Here is a 24,592-nt window from a genome sequence, read left to right as displayed (position 1 = left end):
AATGTGCTGAAAGCAGAAAGAGTTGAAAGAAGGTATGCTGGATGCCCAATTGAGGCCTTTGTTACAGGGATATTTAAATCCTTTATTTTGTAGTTTTGTAGTTTTTTGTTTATTTTAGCTTCATTTTTTTATATTGTATTAATTTTCTGTTTTCAGCTCAATTTTTGTTTGTTTGTTTTACAGTTCTTAGCTGTTTTTTGTTTTGTTTTTTTTGTTTTGTTTTGTTTTGTTTTGTTTTTTTTTTTTTTCTTCAGAAGACCAAATACGAGTGGAAATGTTGAAAATCAGTTGTGTAGGTGCACTGCACATAAAGGCACATTTGAACTCAGACACAAAGTATTACTCATAAATATTTTCTGTTAAAATTAAACATTACATGCATTTATTCACTTAACAACTGAAACTCAAATTTAAAGTATGAGAATGTGAGCGTACGTGCCTATTTCTGTGTGTGTGTGTCTGTGTGTGTGTGTGTGTGTGTGTGTGTGTGTGTGTGCATGGTGATTCTGGGAAGGCAGAAAACTGCAGTAAAATTGGCCACATCAATCAAGTGAAAGAAAGTCCAAGCATTCAGTGACATGCCATTCAGCTGAAGCATTTGTAATGTCTAAAATGTTTGCTTCAAGAGGGTTTCACTCTAACTTGAAGTTCATATGCATGATATGAAAGCTTTCTCCTGTAATCGATTCAGTTTCTATGAAAGAGACTTTACTGAAGAAAGAGAGTTCTCACACTGAGTCAGCACATGCAAATATCTGAAACCCCAACAGTGGCTGTGAAAATCCAAATGAGATTGTTTCCTACATCTGAGTGTATGTGTGTGGATGTGAGCGTGTTTCTCTGCTGCAACTGATGAAATGGTAACATTTATAGCACAGACATCTGCAATGAACCCTCTGTCAACCTGCGGGTTATGGAGTCTATGTGTTTGTTTGTGTTGTCATAGCTTTAACAGTGTAATGTTTCACTTTGTGATTTCACACCGGGGATTTTTTCTACTACCTCACCCGGTCTATGGGGGAAATTAAATACTAAGATGTTTTTTTCTTACTAGATATTTAAGACAATGCTTCTTTTAAAAGCTTTAGCCAGAAATACAGATGCATTTACTATACATTTACATTTACTTTTTTTTTTTTTTTTACTTTTGTGACCTATTTCCTTATTTAAGAACCAATTTATCATATTCAAATAAAATACTACATTTGTAAAAATGGTGTCTGACATTTGTCAACAGATTGACCTCTTTAAATGAAATTTAGAAATGCTGACTTCCTTTCTGTCTCTTGCTTTCTCTCTTTCTCTTTCTGTGTTTGTGGTTGCACACCTGTCCAGAGCTCTGCACGCAAACACCTGCTCTCTAGTTAAATCACAGCTAATCATAGAGCTGATGGATCCTGACCTGCAGTATTTTCCTGTCACTACTCTCAACTTGAGCCTCATTCTAATTTCACTCACCCAAAACATATACAAATAGTTGAGCTTGCACATGATGTGCCACTGCCACACTACATGCACACACACATACACACACATTCACACACACAAAACCTAAGTAATGGACACCAGGAATCTGGCACGAGGCAATTGAGTTTCTTATAGTTCACCTACTTTCATAATAGTGTAGCTTTCCAGTAACAAAGCTAATTTATGAAAGGCTGTTGTAAATATCTAGGCCGGGAGAATAATCAAACAGGCTCACCTCAATGGTCCTCTATCCCCTCTCACATATGTAGCATATAAAGTTAGATTCACTTAAATTAATGTGAATTAACTTATCCTTATGAACTTATCCTTATGAACTTATCCTTATCATCTCTCATCTTCATCACTCTCACATACAGTGTTGGGAAGTCTGATTCATTCTAGCGAATAGGTTCAGCCTTAAAGGGATAGTTCACCCAAAAAACGAAAACTCTTGTCATTAATTACTCACCCTCATGTCATTCCAAATCCATAAAACCACTGTTAATCTTCGGAACACAAATTAAGATATTTTTGATGAAATCTGAGAGCTTTTTTACCCTGTATAGAGAGCAGTGCTTAAGGTCCAGAATCGCATGGACATTATTAAAATGTTAAAATGTCCATGTGACATCAGTGGTTCAACCCTAATTTTATGAAGCTACAAGAATATTTTTTGAGCGTAGTACAGGAAAGTTTGACTTGGATTAATTGTAGTAAATCGATTCATACAAAACGTTCCTTCACTCTCATGTAGAGTTGAAATGTCCTATTCATTTCAGCGAATCGGTTCATAATGATTCGCTCTCATATGTAGCATTGGAATGTTAGAATAAGTCATTTATTTGATTTATTTATTGACGGCATTTAATTTAACCACATTAAACAAGAAAGATTCACCAATTCTAGTTCCTCTATAAGTTTTTGACTTGGTTATGTAATGTTTGTTGTATTAAGAATAAATTTATGTCCACAATAGATTGTCCATTGTTTGTAATCCATTCATTGCTTTTGAATGAGGGAAATACATAACAAAGTATCATTGGATATTTATATATTTTAATTATAAAAACATATCTATGTTAGTTATCGTCAATATAGAACTTAGTCATGTACTGTTAGGCATCATGTTGAATTTAACACAAAAGAAAACAAAGCTTACAGTCTAATGGCACACACTATCCCCTAGAATATGTACTCAAACTCAAAATATGTAAAACATTTATTACGTCTTTGACTACTGAAAATTGCAAAAATTAAATTTGGCACTACCCTGACTAAAGTCTATAGTTGGCTATTTTTGTGTTTGTATAGTGCAGCTAACTACTTCTTCAAAACAGCAGCTTGACAGCAGAACTCTGCAAAAGTTCCAAATATGTCCATAGAATTGGAACACCCATCATTCATAAAGCCCATTGTACTGTATGTTAATTTATTAAATAATATGTTAATTTATTAAATATGATCCTTCTTTCGGCTTCCTCTAAGAGTGGTCTCAGATCTAATTTTACCACATTTAAATCCATTCCACAGATTTCCAACAAAAAATCACAGAAAAGAGTCTCCAGATACCGTCTGGCCCTTGTGACATCCATAAGCTGACCCATCACAGAACTCATATGCTTGTACACAGCACTTTATTATCTGAACATTAAAGCATGCGTGCATTGCTGTGTTTGATGTGTCTAAAGGTAATAGCCCCAATAAGACTCTCCCATTCTCTGTTTAGACATAATGAGAATAATAGTCGTGCTCCATCAAACAGATCTGTGCTTTCACTGTCTGCCCAGATCATCAACCCAGACCTCGTCTAATGACTGTTTATCAGTACTTACCTTTATTAAAGACACACAGAAAAAGGTTGGAGGTGAAACGGCCCAAAGATTTCATGTTTACAAGACAACAGCCACGTCATATGCGGGCCTTTGTGAATAAAAGCTGATTTGATACAAAACAAAAGTCTAAAAAACAGTTAACTTAAGCCTCGTTCACTATACATTTAAGCACATAGACAGATGCATGCATGCTTCAACAAAGGAATGTCTAACCCTTGGGGCATGTCAAGGAGAGAAAGGTAGAGTTCAGACAGAAGGGAGGAATGAAGAATGAGTGAGTGAGTGAGTGAGTGTATGGATGAAGAAATGAAAAATGTGCAGCAGAGAGATGGCTACTTTGTAAATAAGTTACTGTTTTACGTTGGTTTCACAGAGAAGGGACAGGGCTGCAGATGAATATGATGCTATGGTAAACCGCAGGGGGTCTGTGAGGGATGATACAGCACTAGTTTAATAATGAATCCTAAAGCCTTCATTTCCCCAAAGCCCAGCGTCCACAGCCTTCTTCTCACGCACACATCCCCTAGAGAGAGGCTGCAACGCGGGAGACAGTGTGTGTGTTCCTCAATGAGTGGCTTTGATGTGTGAATTTTTATCCTTATCATTTTTCTTTTCAGTTGCATATGCAAGCGTGTTTGTGTTGTGGATATTTAAATATTGACTATTCGACTATGTTTTACTGTAATCATAATGTGTGTGTGATGTAATACTGTTTTGTTTAGTCAGCGAGGTCAAGCAGGTAGGTCTGTTACCCCTCTTGGGACAGGACGCTTTATCTGCCATCTTCATTCTGGATAGAAAACAGACACAAATAGCATAAAAATACCAGTTAGCTCTTTGATAAATTACAAGTAAACTAAATCTTTAAATCTAATTTTCAGGCTCATGACAAGATAAAATACTGCAAACCAGCCAAAGACAGTGATATGTAAAAGATTATGTATGTGTGTGTGTGTGTGTGTGTGTGTGTGTGTGTGTGTGTGTGTGTGTGTGTGTGTGTGTGTGTGTGAGTGTTGTATGTGTGTGTGTGTGTGTGTGTGTGTGTGTGTGTGTGTGTGTGATTTTAGATAGAAACGTCATACAAGTTTGGGAATTTTCATTTTGGGGTGAACTATCCCATTCTTTTTTTCTTTGGGTGAACTAGCACAGTCTTAAAAATAATGGTTCTAAAGGATTGTACCAGAACCATTTTCGGGTTTCCCAAATCATTTTTCAGTGAACAGTTCTTTTCTACCATTCTATTCTTAGTGTAAAGAACATTTTATAACCTTAAATAACCTTTTCCACTATAAAGAACCTTTCTGAAAATGAAAAGCTTTTAATTGATGTTAAAGGTGCTTTATGGAACCATAGATGCAAATAGAGAAACTTTATTTTTAAAAGACCTATTAGGTCATGTATAGAGTATATATTTTCATAAATATTATTTTCTGTTGCTTAGCAAATGTCCTTTATCCATAATGGCTTACATAGTTTTACATTGATTACTGGTTTATGTGTTACCTATTGGAACAAACTTATGCTTAGTTCTTTAGCCTTGAGCAAGAACAAATTTCTATGAATTTGTTGCCTTATGTTTTGCTATGAACCCTACAAGACCACCACATGAATACTAAAGGAAAGAAAAAGGGCCTCGCAGAAGAACACAGGAGCGTTTTCATTTGAAACGATAAGGAGAAATTTAATAAAAAGGTATTGTCTGTAAAGTTTCTGTGAGTGAGTGAGTGAGAAGAGGGAATAAGAGAGAGAGAGAGAGAGAGAGAGGTGGACGATGGCACAGGGTAAGAATTTGGAATGTGAAATGAGTAATGTTATTGCTCAACCCACATCACAAAGCCACAGTGCCTGGAGCTATGACAAGCTGAGTGCATATCTCCATACCTCCATCCATCCCTTCATCCCCTCATCTCTCTGTACTTTTGCATTCTTTATCCCTTCATTTGTCCAGCTGTCTATAATTATGGGTATTGTATCTGTTTTAAGTTAAAGATTGAATCTAATATCTAGTCCCTATAGAGTACGTATTACGGGGAAATACAACAGTGGCTTTCAAAGAGTGCTAATAGGCTATACAGCACTTTACAGTGTTTGTGTGAGTGATAAATACCAGTTTGTCGCTTGTCCTAGTTTGCATGTTTCAGACAGACCTTTAGTATGTGTATTCTAATGGTGGAGATCCGACACTTTCTGTTACATAGTTACACCAAATGACTGCCTTTATGAGTGAGTCATTTAAAGGGGTGGTTCATTGTGATTTCACTTTTTTAAAGTTAGTTAGTGTGTAATGTTGCTGTTTGAGCATAAACATCTGCAAAGTTACGAAACTGAAAGTTCAATGCAAACGGACATTATTTTAAAATTCTGGCAGTTTAATGCCTACAAAAATGGCTGGTAGGGACTACAACAAGTTAGTTTCCGGGTTTGTGACATAACAAACCCAGATAAACCCCACCATCGGGAAAAGGCAGCAAAGGGGGCGATGCCATGATGCGCTGCTTTAGAGAAGAGGAAGCGAAAACTAGAGGTGCATGTAAAAATCTATTTCTATATGAATTGCGATTCTGTCTTCTAATGATTCTAATGGATTCACAAGTTTCAAAATCAATATTCTAAAGCAGCGGTTCTTAATACTGTTTCTCGCGTCCCCCTGCTCTGCACATGCTCTGCATCTCTCACTCTCTCTCTCTCTCTCTCTCTCTCTCTCTCTCTCTCTCTCATTCATCCAACAAAGTCTAACAATAAACTGTTCCAATTATACACTTATTTTCACATAGCTATGAGAAGCATTATACATGGACACGCATGCAGTTGGCGTACTGTATTAAGCTTTAATCAGGATAAAAACATATATTAAAAGCTAGCATAAGCAGTAGCGTTTACAAATAGCAACATATCTTAAAGTATGAGACAACAACAAACAAAAAACATAGTGACATACAGCCAAGTATGGTGACCCATACTCAGATTTCATGCTCTGCATTTAACCCATCCAAAGTGCATACACACAGCAGTGAACACACACACACCGTGAACACACACCCAGAGCAGTGGGCAGCCATTTATGCTGCAGCGCCCAGGGAGCAGTTGGGGGTTCGGTGCCTTGCTCAAGGGCACCTCAGTTGTGGTATTGCCAGCCTGAGACTCGAACCCACAACCTTAGGGTTAGGAATCAAACTCTCTAACCACTTGGCCATGACTGCCACCATTAAAAGGTTTTGCACGATCCGCTTCAATAATATCCTTTGCTTGTCAATTGGGCCTCAAACTGATAAGTAATATTAACAACGCCGTTGTTTACAATACAAACCAGAGCAAAAGCCCCTGAGGTGAGGGTCGGGACGTTTAGACGCACACAAGAGGCGGTTTAGCCAATCACAACACACTGGGCTAGCTAACCAATCAGAGCCTATTTTTTATGAGGGAGGGGCTTCATTAAAGCAGGAAATGATCAGCGTGTTTCTCAGAGAAGGGAAAGAGCGATGTGGAATAAAAGTAAATTATGTGAAAAATAATGTTTTTTTGTTTTTTTTTAAACAAAGCATTAACACATGTTAGACTGCACCCCATAAACACAATCAAGCTTCGAAAAAAAACCAGTGAACCACCCCTTTAAGTTTCAAACATTTTATCTGTGACAGTTATGTTGACAAAATAAATATGCACACCTCAAATAGTAGTTAATACTGTACGGAAGAAAGTAGCATTCTTAAAGCGCTCCGTCATTGTAGCCTATATTTCACTCTAACTGTAGTCAAATAGATTAACTTTATGTCAGAATCATGACCAGGATCCAACTGCGGATGACTGAATAATAGAAGTTTAACACCAAAACTGAGGACTTAATTGGCTGGATCACGAAAGCACCAGCACTCCGTCAGAAAGCCCAGCATGGAGATTTCACCGGCATCAGCCAGACAGTGGCGAGGGAAGGTGGTGAGTCAGCACAGGAAAGCCGTTCGCTGGAATCCAGAGGCAATGCCGAGAGAGAGGTGAGTGGAGTCGGCCAGGCAGGTAAAAAGTCCAAGAGGGCCAGGCAGGTAAAAAGGACAAAAAACAGGAATACCAGACCGACTAGACAGGAAAAATAAAAATAGCAAAGCTGGGTCAAAAACAACTTCGGACTAGCAAGGAGAAGGTTTGAGCTTCAAAACAATGCTTATGGACTGACACAAGACAACAAACACAAGGGCATGATAAAGGGAAGATAATCAGTGCAAAACAGGGTGCAGGTGAGGGAGAACACGTTAACAGGGATAACATGAGGGCGGAGAAAACATAGTGGTGATCGCAAAACACCTGGCGAGCCACCAAAACAAAACCCCTGTGCTCCAGGATAACAAAAGCCTCAGACTCCCACCGAGATCGTGACAGTACCCCCTTCCCCAAGGAGCGCCACCAGGCAACTTAAGGAAGGGGCTTACCATGTCTCCGGCGGAAGTCATCGATCAGTGACCGATCCAGAATATCCAGAGCCGGAACCCAACTCCTCTCCTCCGGACTGTAGCCCTCCCAGTCTACCAGGTATTGGAAACCCCTGCCACGATGACGAACATCTAGTAATCTCCTAACAGAAAGACAGGAAAACCATCCACTAGACAAGGGGGAGGGGGGGCAGTGGATGAAATGTTGGTATTAAGGGAGGACCTGAAAAACAGGTTTTTAACACCTGGATACATGAAAAAGAGGGGTGCACCCGACCAAGAGAGGGGGGCAACTTGAGTCGGTATCACAACCGGATTAAGGACCTTGGTGATCTGGTATGGGCCAATGAACCTGGGTGCCAGTTTGCGAGAGACAGGCTTGAGAGGTAGGTCCTTGGTAGACAGCCATACCTTCTGACCACAGACATAACGGGGCACCGGAATCCGGTGGCGATCAGCCGCTGCCTTGGTCCTTCTGGAGGCCTGGACCAGGGCCTTCTAGACTTCCTCCAGACACTACGACATCTCCGGACAAAGGCTATAGCAGATGGCACTGCAGCATCGGGTTCCTGAGAGGGAAATAAATGAGGTAGGTAACCAACAGAACAACAGAACATTCAAAGGGTGACATACCTGTGGATGCTACGGGAAGAGTATTATGAGAATACTCAATCCAAGTGAACTGTTGGCTCCCAAGAGGTAGGATTGCGGAATGCCAGGCAGCGGAGAACTCGCTCGAGATCCTGATTGGCTTGCTCACACTGGCCGTTGGTCTGGGGATGAAACCCTGACGACAGACTTGTAGAGGCCCCAATCTGTCGACATAATTCTTGCCAAAAAAACGGGAGACAAACTGGGGACCCCTATCAGAGACCACGTCCACCTGAAGACCATGGATTCGGAAGACGTGGTCAATTACCAGTTGGGCTATCTCCTTGGCAGAGGGGAGTTTGGGTAGGGGCACAAAATGTACCGCCTTAGAGAAGCGATCCACCACTGTGAGAATAACAGTGTGACCTCTCGAAAGTGGTAAGCGAGAGACAAAATCTAAGGCAATGTGTGACCAGGGATAAGAGGGAATGGGCAGGGGTTGATGTAGACCAATGGAGGGATGGTTGGAGACCTTGTTTTGGGCACAAACAGAGCAAGCCAATACAAAGTGCCTGACATCCTGACCCATAGAGGGCCACCAAAATTGCTGACATATGGCCTCCTCCACCCGTCGCTCTATGTCCCAGGAGAGAACCCCTACCACCACTCCCTCAGGGAGTATAGTCACAGCAGGGGCCTCCTCTCCTGATTGCTCGAACTGACGGGATAGAGTATCAGGCTTAACGTTCTTAGCACCAGGCCGGTATGAAAGGGTGAAGTTAAAGGCGGGTCAAAGAAGAGTGCCCAGCGAGCCTGGCGCGGACTCAGCCTCTTGGTCGAATGGATATACTCAAAGTTCTTATGATCCGTCCAGACCAAGAAGGGCAGCGCCGACCCCTCCAACCAGTGACGCCCCACTCACCCAAGGCCAACCTCACTGCCAACAGCTCACAGGTGCCAATGCCGTAGTTTCGTTCTGCAGGGTTAAGGTGATGGGAAAATTATGCACAGAGGGGTGCACCTTCCCATCCTTACAGGAATGCTGGGACAAGACTGCGCCTACCCCAACCTCAGACGCATCCACCTCAACAATGAATTGCCATTCAGGATCTGGAACGGAGAGAACAGAAGCAGAGATAAATCGGGACTTTAAATTATCAAAGGCCCCCTGAGCCTGAGCACTCCAGGTGAATGGTACCTTGATGGAGGTGAGCGCCATTAAGGGTGCAGCTACCTGGCCAAAAATCCTGATGAATCACCGGTAGAAGTTGGCGAAGCCCAAGAAACGCTGCAGAGCCTTCCTGGAGTTGGGGACTGGCCACTTGGCAACAGCCTTGACCTTGGCCTGATCTGGCTTGATCTCCCCCGCTGAGACTATAAACCCCAAAATGAGACTGACTTGGCGTGGAACTCGCACTTCTCCACTTTGACATAAAGCTGGTTCTCCAGCAGCTGTTGGAGGACCTGGTGCACATGCTGAGTGTGTACCTGAAGGGATGGAGAAAAGATGAGAATATCATCAAGGTACACGAAGACAAATCGGTTAATCATGTCCCCCAACACGCTATTGACCATGCCCTGGAAGACAGCAGGAGCATTAGTTAGCCCAAACGGAAAGACCAGGTATTCATAATGTCCCGTGGGGATATTGAAGGATGTCTTCCACTCATCGCCCTCACGAATGTGGATGTGATGATAGGCGTTGCGGAGGTCTAACTTAGTGAAGACCTTGGCTCCCTGCAAAAGTTCAAAGGCAGATGACATTAAGGGCAAGGGGTACCTGTTCTTTATAGTAATGTCATTTAACCATCGGTAATCAATGCAAGGATGCAGAGAGCCATCCTTCTTCTTAATGAAGAAGAACCCAGTGCCAGCAGGGGAAGACGAGTGGCGAATGAGACCGGCTTTTTAAGGATTCTTGAATGTATGTATCCATAGCCTCTCGTTCAGGACCTGACAGGGAAAATAGGCGACCCCGGGCGGAGAAGTGCCTGGGAGGAGGTCGATGGGAGAATCGAACAGCCGGTAAGGAGGCAACGAGGTGGCCCGGGACTTGCTGAAAACCAGCCGCAGATCCACAGTACTCCCCCGGAACCCCAGTGAGGTCGGCGGCCGCAACCTGCAACACAGGAGACACAGACACAGGAGGAGAGGCAGAACCAAGGCAACATGCATGTCACGACTGACTCCAAGACACAATCTGACTGCGGGGCCAATCCACATGAGGGCTGTGCTGAGCCAACCAAGGGTGCCCTAGAACAAGACTAGCGTGAGGGGACTTCAGAAGGAACAGCACAACCGACTCATGGTGATTGCCCGAGATAACAAGACTTACACGAGGGGTGGTGTGGGTGATAGTGGCTACAGACTGGCCAGAGAGGCCCCAAACAGTGACCGGAGAAGAAAGAGGAATGGCAGGAATGCCCCAGCCCTTAGCAGTGCTGTAGTCCAAGAAGCTGGCTTCAGCACCAGAATCAATATGGGCCTTGCAGGAGTAGGCGGATCCTTGGTACATGATGGTGGCAGAGAGCTGGGTACGTGACTGAGGGGAGATTAGAGGAGAAGCACCCACCAGGACTCCCCAGTTTGACTAGTGGGCCTTGGCTTTTAACGGACATGATTGAGCAAAGTGACCTGAACCTCCCACAATAGAGGCAGAGGCCCTGCACCAGCCTGTGTTGTTTTTCATGGGCAGATAATCGAAGTCGGCCCAACTGCATGGGCTCAGGTTCCGTCTGGGATGATTGAGGTGGTTGTTTAGCCCTGAAAGGCTGGGTCTCTTCTAGCCCCCAAGATGGACGGGAGGCCAAGCGTCACTGACGCAAATGAAGGCGGCTCTCAACTCGAGTGGCCAGATCAATAAAGCCCTCCAGGTCTTTTAGGTAACTTGTGTGTCGCGATCTCGTCCTGTATGTCAAAGTTAAGCCCTCCCGAAATATAGCCCGCAGCGCCCCCTCATTCCAGTCGCAAGAGGGCCGCTAGTGTCTTAAACTGGATGGAATATTCAGTCACAGAACTTCCACCTTGACAGAGCCGCACTAGTTTAGATGCAGCCTCATCCCCCTTAACAGAGCGATCAAACAGCTTCATCATTTCACAGCGAAATTCCTCAAAATCCGAGCAGAAGCGGGCTCTCGTGTCCCAAACGGCCGTCCCCCACTCGCTTTTCCCGTCAGCAGTGTGAAGACATAAGTGACCTTCAAACACTCTGTAGCGTAACGGCGTGGTTGCAGCGCGAATACCAGCGCACATTGCAATAGAAACGCCCGACATGAATTAGGATCTCCATCATACAAGGATGGATTGCAGGCAGCGGCTCGGGCTCGTGCTGAGTGAGAGGCTGGTGAACCGCAGAAGCGGCGGACGACAGAACATCTTGCAATTCACGGAAGCGACCACTTAACTCAACCATTTGGGCAGTGAGGGTCTTCACCTCCTGAGTGGTGGACGAGAACTGGCCGGCTTGGTGGCCGAGGAGAGCGCCTTGATGAGCGATAGCTGACCTAACAAAGTCCTCACCCGCTGGATCCATCTTTGTTCAGTCTGTACTGTCAGAATCACGACCAGGATCCAACTGCGGATGAGTGAATAATTAAAGTTTATTAACACCAAAACTGAGGACTTAATCGGCTGGATCACGAAACCGCCAGCACTCCGTCAGAAAGCCCAGCGCGGAGATTTCACTGGCATCAGCCAGACAGCAGCAAGGGAAGGTGGCGAGTCAGCACCGGAAAGCCGTCACTGAAATCCAGAGGCAATGCCGAGAGAGAGGTGAGTGAAGTCGGCTACCTGGTAGACACAGGCTTCAGAGTAACGAGAGGCAAGGCAGAAACCACCCCAGATTCCTAGAGGGCCAGGCAGGTAAAAACAACAAAAAACAGGAACACCAGACAGACTAGACAGGAAAAATAAAAATAGCAAAGCTGGGTCAAAAACTTCGACTAGCAAGGAGAAGGTTTGAGCTTCAAACTATGCTTACGGACTGACACAAGACAGCAAACACAAGGGCATGATAAAGGGAAGATAATCAGTGCAAAACAGGGTGCTGGACAACAAAAGCCTCATAAACCACCAAAACAATAACACCATAAAAACCTGGCGAGCCACCAAAACAAAACCCCTGGACAACAAAAGCCTCAGACCCCACCGAGATTGTGACACTTTAAGCATTTAGAATAATTACTTAAGATTTAATGTTATAATGTTATATTATTATTGTTATTAAACTAGTAATTTATTTCATTATATTTTATCTTCATTCACAAGTAGTGAATTCCAGTGAATTGACAAACTTCTTTCTGATTACGTATGCTGGACTTCTTCAATCATCTACTTAAACCCCTCTTTTTACTTACATCAACCTCAATCTTGCATCAAGTATTTATCAGGATTTTTCAAAAATCTGTTTTACATGTATGGCACAATACGGATTAAAAGATCTGTCACGTAAACTTCTGTTTCTTCACAAGTTGTGTGAATGAGTGAATGAGTGAGTGAGTGAGTGAGTGAGTGAGTAGTAACCTAAGTGAATGATCAGGAAGTTGTCTCTTTGAATGTCTCTTTTGTGAGATATTTCTGATTTGCTTGGTCATTAAAGAAATAGGTTCGAGGGCAAAGGCTAGATGCTGCGTTCATCAGCAGGTGTCGACAGATGCAGACTCTATATTTCTTACACATGTATACTTTACACAAGAAGTTGTTTGTGATTTCTTCTACAAAGACCATAAGGACAAAAGTTTTGATGAAAAAAAAGACATCCCTTTCTCAACCTATCCTTGTTCGGCCTTGCATCACACACAAACACACACACTTAACAGAGTTTTGTCTCCTCACTATCCTGACTGGGTGGCTGAGGGCTGGGAAAACTGTGAAGGAGGATTTCCCATGAGCCTTGGCATATTGTTAAAAAAACACCTGTTGGGTTAAAACCCAAAGCCACCCAGGATAACATTCATTCCACACATATCATACACTACACTGTTTCAAGAGCCCTGCAATACCCTGTACAACCAAAGATTTAACTAAAGATCGCAAAACATCATATTCATTACCTGTGCGATCAGATCCAGTCTTGGACCTGACCTCTATTAGCAGAGAAAACAACAGTTTCCCAGACTGATCAACAAGTGCACTGAAGATAACCACAGATAGGAGGCAGGAGCAGCCTTCACTCCTCTCTTGTTCACATCAACATCCAAAGTTTCATACACACACAAAACAACATGTGTTCACCTAAACATCTCATGTGAATAGAGCTGTATGTGTGCTCTTGGTCTTTCCCAAGCCTGCACTCTCCATCTGCACTCTCTCCATGGACATTCAGCCATCTGCACACTGATAATTTTATTACACGAACAATGATATGAAGTATTGTCAGTGTTCATTATTTGATGTTCATGATAGTTCAAAGAGGGTTTCACAACACTTATCAAATCACGAAACATGGTAGGGATTAAAAAAAAAAAAAAAAAACAAGGTCAGTAGATGCATTTTTTTAAACGTTTTTTGAAGTGCTGTGTTGTCTGTGAGACACTGTAAAAGACACTAGAACAACAGCCAAGCATGTCCAGCTCATGTTTACATAGAAAAGCAAATGGAAAAGTGATGCAGATGAATTCAAAAACATGTTGTGTATGAACAGCCCTTTCAACTAAAAATAACTAGACTTTGCATTTAAGATTAGAACTTGACAGAAAGCAAAAATGCTGCATTAAATATAATTAAATGTACTTGTATTGGTTGGTCACCATAACTGGCTTATAATAAACTATGACAACTGCAGTTCATGAGTTAAACATCTATTTGTAATTAGTCAAACTATTTAATAAACATACAGGTTTTGGTGATGTGCACTATAGATCTGAATCGTGAACCTAATACACTACTGTAATGGAATTGTGACTCTTGCATCAAGAGCACGGAAATACAAAGATAATACAATATAGATTTTTAATAAGATCTCCAGACGATGAAGGTTAATCTAAGACAGAAGGGAACATAAGCATTCACAACAATAACCGGCAACTGAAACAAGGAGAGATCTTAAATAAGGCAGTAAATGACAGACATACAAGTGCTGAGGGTTAACTGATAACTGACTAATGAACTAATGTATTAATGACAACAGGAACAGAACCAAATATGGGCAAACAGGAACCTAAACCAGGACAGAAGACAGAAACGAAATGAAACACACAACAAGAGTTCATATCTGTGACAGTAACCTTTTTAACTTAAAATTCTTTATATACTGTAAAGTTGTCAGCAAGCTATGTGGGTATCATCATAGATCTGTGTTATTGTTTATGTTTATAATATAGAGACAGAGGGAATGGTTGACAATGGTTGTGAAGGTGCTCCTGTCACAGGGTGGTATTACCACAGGACTTTGTGTGTGTGTGTGTGTGTGTGTGTGTGTTCATTACCCACAGCTGCAAGTTCTTCAAGCTCAAGATATTCAAGTTCCGAAAGCTATAGAGACTTTAACAGAGTGTGAGAGAAGATTCCAGTACAAAGATCGAGGTGAGGTGAAGTTGCACTAAAAAAGAAAAAAAATGGCCTAAATTTAAGATTTATGTGCTTGAATTACAAAGTGTCCATCCATTTGGATTACACATTTTTACTTTAAAACTTATATTTAAAAGAAATAAAATAATAATAATAATTAAATATAAAAATAAATAAATAAATACCATGGCATAGTTTATGAACTATTTGCGTATCTATTTGATATTATTTTAAAAAATAATATTTTCATAATGCATCTATTAAAATAGTTTAAAATCAGTATTAATCTGTTCATTGTGAAAACAATTACATTCATTCAGTTAATTCATGATTGAAATATGGCCAGATACATTCAGTTTATTTTTACTATTACAAAGAAGCTTACATGTTTTAACATTTCATTTACAGTAGCCTATTTATGACTGACAAGTGTGCATGAAATTTTATATGCAATTAAAAAACATAAATCTTAAATCTAGGCCTAAATATTGATTTGAGTGTGTGCCTATAGTTCAGGGATCCATTTATAAATACAGAGACAAAAGCACAAATCCTTACAGGTTTTTATTAGTTCTCAGTAACCTCTCATCGGCTGAAACACAAGCGTTGTATTCTTCTCCTCCAAAATAAAGAAAGCTCAGAAAACAATAATGAATGAGAAAACAGACATCTGGCATCCAAACATTTCTACCCCTGGAGCTATTTCAGCACCATTTGTGATCTTCTTCATCATGACATTACAGATTGCCACCTTCACCTGCTGTCAAGATAAAAGATGCCGACTGCTCTTTCCACCAAACATTAAACATAAGTGGCTTAATAACATATTATTTTCTCTGTATGCATGAAAAATACACAAGAACACCTCCCGCTGTATATATCTCCACAAAACAACAGAGTTGTTACTATGGTGTCTAAAGTAAGACTGAAAAAATAACACTTAACCTACTTTTTACAGCATTTCTATTAATTTTTATGAAAAACAGGTCATCAGGGGCAAATCAGCAAATCATCAGCACCTGACAAAACCCACTGCTTCTGGTTCACAGCTGCGTGAGTTTGTGCCTGTGTGTGTGTGTGTGTGATGGCAGAAGGTTGAATGATGCTTTTTTTGCCAGAGGACAAATTGCTTTGACATGTGTAACCTCAGAAAATATGATTGAAAACGTCAACCAGCCTCATTGCTCTCTATCTACTTCCTCTTCCTAGAATAATCATCCCCTTCTCCAGCGTTTCTCCCTACCTTCATTTCTCATGACTCCTGTCTGCTTATTCCTGTGAAAGTCTCCCTCCCTGAATATCCCTCTTGGCCTCAGGAGGTGTTATGACAGTAAGGATGGAGTGTGAGAAGAGCAAGAAGGAGCATGAAGAGAGATAGTGCTGGGGGCGAGCTGGATGGAGGGGAGATGGGAGTTAAAAAGGGGGCACTGTTTAAGAAAGGTAGCCTGGAGAGACAGACATCAACCACCATTCGGCCTTCATTCAGACCTGCCCGTCTCACCCGCCACACTAATGGTTTGGGGGGGGGGTAAACATCAACACCAGTCAAAACAGGTAGCTGCCCTGATCTTGAGTAGCACATAAACACACACTCACACACATACAGACACCTATAATTACACATACCTGACCACAGTAGACCTCTAAGAGAGAGAAGAATGACTAGATGTACTGGAAAAGATCCACCATTTTTGAAGATGGAATCATGTTAGGAGCAAGCAATTGCCCTTTCTGCATAAAATGCAAAATGATGATGAATAAAGAAGGTGGGGTTTTGCTTTTAATGTTTTTATTCAATTTGCTTTAAATTACATTTACAATTTTTTTTATCAAAATTGCACAGTGTTATTTTTTTAGTATTTATTTTTTTTTCTCTGACACATCCCTCGATTTGGAAACTCCAGGCTTAAAAAAAATCCAGAGTTTCCCACTTATAATTACGACTTTTTATGAAGTATGAAGTAAACAACAAAAATTTTTTTGAGTATGGAATTTATGTAAAAAAATAAATGAAACATACATAACAATAACAACAACAACAAAAACACACCAGCATTTGTTTTACATATTGCACACAAAAATGTTTTAAATACAAACCGAAAAATCTAAACTGATGTAAGCCAATTCTCTAACAGACATCCTGTTAATTTAATTATTACCACCCTTCTTCTTCTCCCAGCTTCATGTTAAACATCATGTCAATCGTATTGCCAGTCTCTGAATTAAAAAGTAAAATTAAAAAGTAATCTGTTTAAAGGGGTCATGAACTTACAAATCAAAATTCCCTTGATCTTTTGATATGTAAGAGGTCACTGTGCTATAAAAAACATTCTGTATGTTTCAGAACTCAAAACCTTCTTGTAATATTGAAGGCAGTCTGCCAAAACGTCAGCTTGTGGAATGTGACACATTATGATGTAATAGTGTGGATAAGCACCGCCTCCGCAGAAGAAGATCAACGCCTGTTTCTACATTGCTGCCTGTTTAGCCCAGCCCAACGAATCATGCAAACAGTGTAAATGACGAGAGCGGAAAACGCAGGTCTACACAGAAACCAAACGATAAACTTTATTTTATGAACTTTACTTTTAATGAAATACCAGACTGCATCAGTAAGAACTTGGTCCTTTGTTCACTTCATTTTACCGCAGATTCGTTTACAAACAAGGTAATTTGATATGTACTGTATTTATGAGTTCTTAGCCTAAATCACAGCAGTGTCCCTCTGTGAAGGATGTAGGCTGTCAAACATACACAGCTGTTAGCCAATCACAGCAGTTGCATTTACTTCTGAGTCTACAATCTGCCACGTCTATTAAAACAGAGCGGTCTGATGAGGGGGTCAAAACAGGACAGAAAATAGCTTATTACTTCTAAATTATGATGTGTTTTGATGTAAAAATTTTGATAACATTATGTGTAAAACAGAGGTAGTTAATGACCCCTTGAAAAGTTATAGGTGGACATTTTCATAAAAACACCTTATTTAATTACAACATAGTTTATAAAATAAAAATGGTGTAAACATGAATAATCCAGCTGTGGTTTTTTTTGTATGTAACCACCATGTCTTATTCTTTACACATACTCACACACACACACACACACAGACCAGTCTCTGGAGAATTCAGAGATGACATTGTTGAGGTTTAACCACAGGGCAAAAAACAAAAAAAACAAACAAACAAAAAAAAAACAATGTAGCTAAATCACTGTCACTTTCATCCACTCATTCTCTTCAAACTGTGATGAACAGGTCAACAGACATCCACCTCTTCTGTCTGTCTCCCTTTTGCAAATTTTGATATCATTATTCTTGTGTCTGTGTCTCCGGGCATGGGAGGCACCAGATCAGACTGGTGGTGTTCTGATACAAGGCTGCGGAAACCAACATAATTAGACAAAGCCGGGACGAGCAAAAGGAGTTGACAAAATCTTGCCCCAAGAAGTTTTGTCATTATGTTCTTCCTGTCACTGACGCTCCATCAAGGGATGAAAGCTGACACACCTTCCCCCAGGCCTCAAGCTGTAACCATACTATAAGAATGATGGCATTTGCTTTCATAAAACTACAATTGCTGCTTGATTCATGTTTCACATAAATGATGAATGGGATTAAGGTTTACATTAATAGCTGTCATTTAAAGGGCTTTATGGAACAGATTTCTGAATTTAGCTCTTATGAGAAAAATAGTCTATCTTAATTCACATTATTTAATATTAAAGATGGTTGCTAATTGCTGTTCACATTCTAATCTAAACATTCAGATCTTCCTTAGAGAAAGTTAACCCTATAATTAGCCGTTAGTTTCCACTAAAATACAGGGCGTAACTTTTGGACAAAATTTTGTTGTTATGTTTTATTTATTTTTCGTCATTTTATAACATTTATTTTTTGTAACTTTTGTATTATTCTGTAATTAGTTAATGGCGTGCATCTTATAGTTAAAACATCATTCATTTACAAATTAACAAAATAATCTAACTATATACCAGTTATAATATTAGTTTTAAGATTTTAGCATAAAGGCTTCTTACCCCATGTGGCATTTAGTCTTATTGTACCTTTATAGAGAACTGTATAAGTAAAGGTAAAATCTTTTTGTCAAAATTAATCACAATCATAGAAGTATTCGTTATAGGACTATATTAGGATTAAAGGGTTAGTCCACCCAAAAATGAAAATTCTGTCATTAATTGCTCACCCTCATGTCGTTTCAAACCCATAAGACCTTATAATATATAATATAATATAATATTTATATAATAATTATAAGTATAATTGCGGATGAACCACTGATGTCACATGGATTATTTTACCGATCTCCTTGCTACGTTACTGGACTTGGGAACATTTCAGTTGCGTTGCTGTCTACGGAGAGTCAGACAGCTCCAGATTCCATCAAAAATATCTTCATTTGTGTTCCGAAGATGAACAAAGGTCTTACGGGTTTGAAACGACACAAGTGTGAGACAGAATTTTCATTTTTGGGTGAACTAACCCTTTAATGAATATCACCCGCTTTTACTAATGTCACCTCAAATAAAATAAAAGAGACCTAATATTGTAGGCTATTATTAATTTAATTTTTGACTTTTTAAAGACTGTTCCTTATTTTATTAATAAGAAAGCCATTGAGACTGTGTAGCCTGTCTATTTGCAAATCTTTACACTAATTTCTATAATTATTAGTCTGCCTCCCTGCTTGTGTGTTTTCTTTCATTTATAGTCTATTATTGTAGTTCTGAATGTGTTTCAACCTTTGTCTTACCAACTAACTAAAAAATGAGTATTGTTGAATACCATCCTCCTAACTAACTAAATTTAGATAGTAGGGTCGAATATCATCCTCCTAACTAACGACATTTAGATAGTAGTGTTGAATACCCTCCACCATCCGCCTAAACTAATTTATATAGTGGTAAAGAGGTCCTTTCTGGCGCTGTTCTTTCTTCTAGCGGTGTGTTTTTAATCAGGCGGAGAGGGCGCCTGAAAGAGGTCCTTTTCCCTGTTGACGTGTATGCTGGACAGCGATATGTGAAACTAAACGAAACGGAGGAAATAAAACATTGCATAACTTTCCTTTAAATCCTTTTTTTTTTTCGTGTTTTTAGTGGCGTCCTTAACCGTCACTGAAAATGGAGACGCTTTACCATCAGACCAATAAGTGAGTTTGTTCACACTGCTGATAATTTAGCTAGCTTACCAGTAAACAGAGCTATTTAATGCTCAGATATCAAATGCTGACCGTTTTCCTAAGTTCGGTATAACATGTAACAAATAAAAGGCTCTTTGAAATATATTGTATGGAAATAGAATATAAGCTGCTTTCGTCTAGTGATATTATAGATTCCTGTTTATACTTTCTGTTTATGACTCTCATTGAGGAGGTTTCGTTGATATTATGCTTTCATTACGGCCTGTCAGCTGTTTTAATTCAGGTACAGCTTGTATAACGCTATTATCTGTCTTTACAGCAGACGGGACATCCACAGGGCCCTGATGTGTCTAACATTCATTCATTCAATAATGACTGTAATAATGTAACTTACAGTGTTTTTAACCCCCTCTCTCTTCTCACCTATCCATGTCTTTAACTCTTAGACAAATCCAGGAGGTTCAGTCTCACATGGGACGACTGGAGACAACAGACCGACAGTCAGTCCATTGTAAGTGTGTGTGTGTGTGTGTGTGTGTGTGTGTGTGTGAATAAAGATCCTCAATCCCACAGAGACGAGAGGATTCAAATAGGACACGTACTCCAAAACATAATGACAATTAGAGCTGGGCGGTGTGATTAATAAAAACAAAAACCAAAAAAAATTCAATTACATCATATTATAATATTATTTCAATCAAGAGTTTTACCATTTCTGTTTCAAGCCCTTAATTGACCTGTATTTATTAGATAAATAGCAAGCAGAATGGGAAGAGTGTCAAAATAACAAATTTTTTAAATAAATGCTGTTTTGGAAAAAAATATGCATCTGCCAGATACTTACGTTACACTCATGTATATACTATATACAAAATCTGACCAGCTTGATTGTTTTATATCATCCCAGAATGTAAACTATATGATCTCTCCAGCTCTAATCTGATAAATACGACTTTAAGGCATGAAGATATTATAAATAGTAATATCATGGTTTTCTGTAAAGCTGCATTGTTATGTCAGTATTTTAGCACGACCAGTTGTTTGCACAAGGTGTCATGAAGGTCACACCGGACTGATTCATGGGTATTTAATGAAGAGCGAAGAACCACCAAAATGTCAGTATTTTAGCACTACATTGAGGTTTGGTGAAGGTCACATGAGGAATAGATTTTGACATGGGACTATTTTTTAATGAAGGAGCCAGAAAAACCACCAACATGTCTTTTAGTATTTGTATATATACACTACATATGATGGTATTATGGTATATCCATATTTTTGTCATGATTAATCATGAATCAGAATCCAGTTTTGTTTATAATATATGTTGTGTACAAACTTTTATGATATATACTTGTTTATTTTAGAAATATTGTACCCCATTTAAAATACTTTATTTTACAGTACATTTAATATATAAACATTTTCTTCTAAATATATACATGCATGGTGTGTATTTTATTATACTAATAAATATACCACAGTATACACACATATATTATGTAAACAAAACTTTTATTTGGATGTGATATATATTATATATATATATATATATATATATAATATATATATATATTATATATGTACATTTAAAACACCTCAGATGGGCATTTATTGTATTGTTTGTTGAATGTTGAATCTAATTGGATCTATCATTAAGTAGTCTGTGAAGCTGATATGTCAGTAAACTTAAATGCAACCAACTATTTCTATTAACGAATAGTAATAATGAATGTAATTACAAGATTATCCTATTCCCAGCTGTTTGTTGATATTTAATCACTATATAAATTTACATCTTTATTCTTTTGAAACATTTTCAAGCACTAAGAAAGTGCAAGACATCACACCAGTTACAATAATTTGACATATAACTAGTCCAGGGTTGAATTTCTCAAAAGAATTGTAAACCTTTTTGTAAGTCGTAAAGTAGTTTGTAGAGACCATCTGAGCCGATGGTTTATCTGTTTAGGGCCTACAGTGCTTTTGGGAAACCCATCAGAGATCAGTTAGCAGCTGGCTTCGGCCTTATTTACACATGTGTACCAATTAACATTTTCTCTAAAATTTGTGTGGTTACACAAGACTGCCACGCCATCCACTACATTTTGTCCACCACCTGTGATTTCAGTGATCATATTGCAAAAATGTGTAGACCCCATTTCCCCTGGTATTTTCCATTCGTGATGGGATAATCCAGTTGTCAAACCGCGTATAAACTGGCGGCAGGCAGAGTCATCGTGGTGCCACTGAGCAGCTGATTGTTCTGTAGAGGTGGAGCTTATGCAGAGAGCCAGGCTGGTGCCACGGCAGGAAGGACAGGGAGGAGTGATGGGGTGGGGGCATGGAGACTCATGGAGTGCTGTGGTGTGTGTGTGTGTTTGGGGTGGTGTTGTGGCTCTTTGGTGAGTCTGAATAAGATAACCGTCTCCTACCCATACTGGTGACATCATAAGAGATGTCATAGTCGGGAAGGATGCATAACGCATGCATAGGTTTGTCTGTGTGAGAGCGACTGTGAGATTGCATTGTCTCAGAGGGTGGGGGTCAGGGCAGACTGCATGTGTGATAAAACTTTCCCACCAGTCTGCGGTTCTCTCCAAGGAAGCGACACTCATTCCCAATCAGCGGATCTGCTTGTCAATGCTTGATTCTCTCTCTGCCTGATACTTATTGCAACTTAGTGCATGCATTTATTATAATGAAATAAATGTCCTCATTTATTTCCCTTACTTTCACATTAAAATTACTTTTGTGGCCATCTAACACTCAGATTAATATTTTAAAGAGTTTAATACGCTTTAGCTAATCCATTTTTTTTATACTGTGTACATTGTAATGTTGTGATGCCTAAATTCACTTGTAGCAATGAAATGGGTATTACAAAATGTAAACATTGGTGCATCCCTGATTTGAACCTTTTACTTTTTTTAAACATGGCTATTTTTTTTTTTTAACAAATTAATTATAATTATAATTAATAATTATTTGTACATACACTGTTATTCAAAGGTTTTGTGTCTGTAAGATATATATATATTTTTAAAATAAATTAATACTTTTATTCAGCAAGTATACTTTAACTGATATAAAGCATGACTGATACTAATAAATGTTTCTTGAGCTGCAAATCAGCATATTATAATGATTTCTGAAGGATCATGTGACACTGCATCACAGGAATAAATTCGATTTTAAAATCTATTAAAATAGAAAATAGTAATTTTAAAATGCGTTAATAAATCGCAATAATAAAATGCAGCCTTGATGAGCGCAAGAGATTGCTTTCAAAACCATGAATAAATCTTACAGACCCCAAACTTGAATTTTAGTTTGAAGTATTTTGTGATGTACAGTACTTTATATATGCTTCTTATTTGTGTACTTGTGTTTCTGATTCTTGTGTTTTCCTGCAGTACTTGAAAATGAACTTCAAGCAAGAATTGATCAGATCTTTAATCAGCTGGAGCGACTGGAGATACTAGCCAGTAAAGAGCCACCAAACCGCCGGCAGAATGCCAAACTGTGAGTGCATCAGTAGAAATATCCACTTGTGCCTTATTGAATCGTGCAAAGGTCCAGTCCTTGTCTTGATCCAAGGTTGTTTTTTAGGAGGATAGGCAGCTAGAGCAAAATATCCTTCCTGTCAGAAGATTAAATTGGTATCCGATTTGATCTGTAATCATTAACCAGAGTATGTGGAAGCTGGACTATAGTATTGGTGGATAGATGGCTACCTAAATGTTGTAGGTTCAAAGATCAGGGGATTCATGAGCTTCTGCAATCATCTCTACCATGACATAGCCCATAAGAACTTGAGTTACTCTGTCCTTGTAGTAAATACATAATGTAAGTTGTTTTGAATGAGAAAGCCTCTGCCCAATGAAGAATAATGTGAGGTGATGAAGGTGAAGAGTGTTTGTGTTGAATGCGCCCCGTGGCAGTGGGATCCAGTGAAACATTCCGTCTGCAGTCACGTCATCACCAACATTCCTGCCGTGTGTGGCAAAGCCTGGCTAAAGCACTGCACAAACACACCTGAGGCCAGCACACCTGTTACACTCACTCACAAAACAACGAATTTCGTAAAGAACAGACTCTTCTTGAAGAGTGTCTTTATGACAGTGTGTGTGGATGATCTCAAACACGCTATACAGAAACAACAGAAGCTTGTCACAGAAGTTTAACAATGTGAATTCTAATTCTAACAGAGGATGCTTTGGACACTTTTGTCATTTAATTGATAGTTATATGTTCCAATACCATACATAGTTTTATGTATTGAGTCAAAACAGCTCAGCAATAAGTATTTTGTCTGCTGGCCCAGTCAACCCATTAGTTCAAATTTGTACTTGTCCTGTAAATATTTTCATTGACCCTGCAACTAAATTTTACGTTTTTGCAAAAAGATTTAATATAATCAAAACAAATAAATAGCATTTTAGCAATATGATCATTATTTGAATTATTATATAAATAAGTTTAATTTTTAAATAATAGCATTTATATATAATAAATGAAACTATTTTGAATAAAAAATAATTTAGATTTTTAGTAATGTTATGCATTATTTGCATGGCATTATTAGAATCATTACAATTACTAATCAAATACA

The 24,592-nt window shown here is 39.3% G+C and overlaps 1 protein-coding gene across 1 annotated transcript in view; it reads left to right on the top strand.

Moving 5' to 3' along the window:
- The first annotated feature begins 19,798 nt into the window (after positions 1-19,798).
- LOC109068995 (Golgi SNAP receptor complex member 2-like) overlaps positions 19,799-24,592 on the top strand; it is an 8,604-nt gene continuing 3,810 nt past the window's right edge. Inside the window, 3 exon segments of the mRNA XM_042719842.1 lie at positions 19,799-19,986; positions 20,424-20,488; positions 23,394-23,502. Of these exon segments, the coding sequence (XP_042575776.1) occupies positions 19,958-19,986; positions 20,424-20,488; positions 23,394-23,502 (203 nt within the window). The 5' untranslated portion in view covers positions 19,799-19,957.

Source organism: Cyprinus carpio, chromosome B3, assembly GCF_018340385.1.
Source record: "Cyprinus carpio isolate SPL01 chromosome B3, ASM1834038v1, whole genome shotgun sequence".
Taxonomy (NCBI): Eukaryota; Metazoa; Chordata; class Actinopteri; order Cypriniformes; family Cyprinidae; genus Cyprinus; species Cyprinus carpio.
The sequence above is the reverse complement of the archived record's forward strand: the minus strand, read 5'-3'. Positions and strand labels throughout refer to the sequence as shown.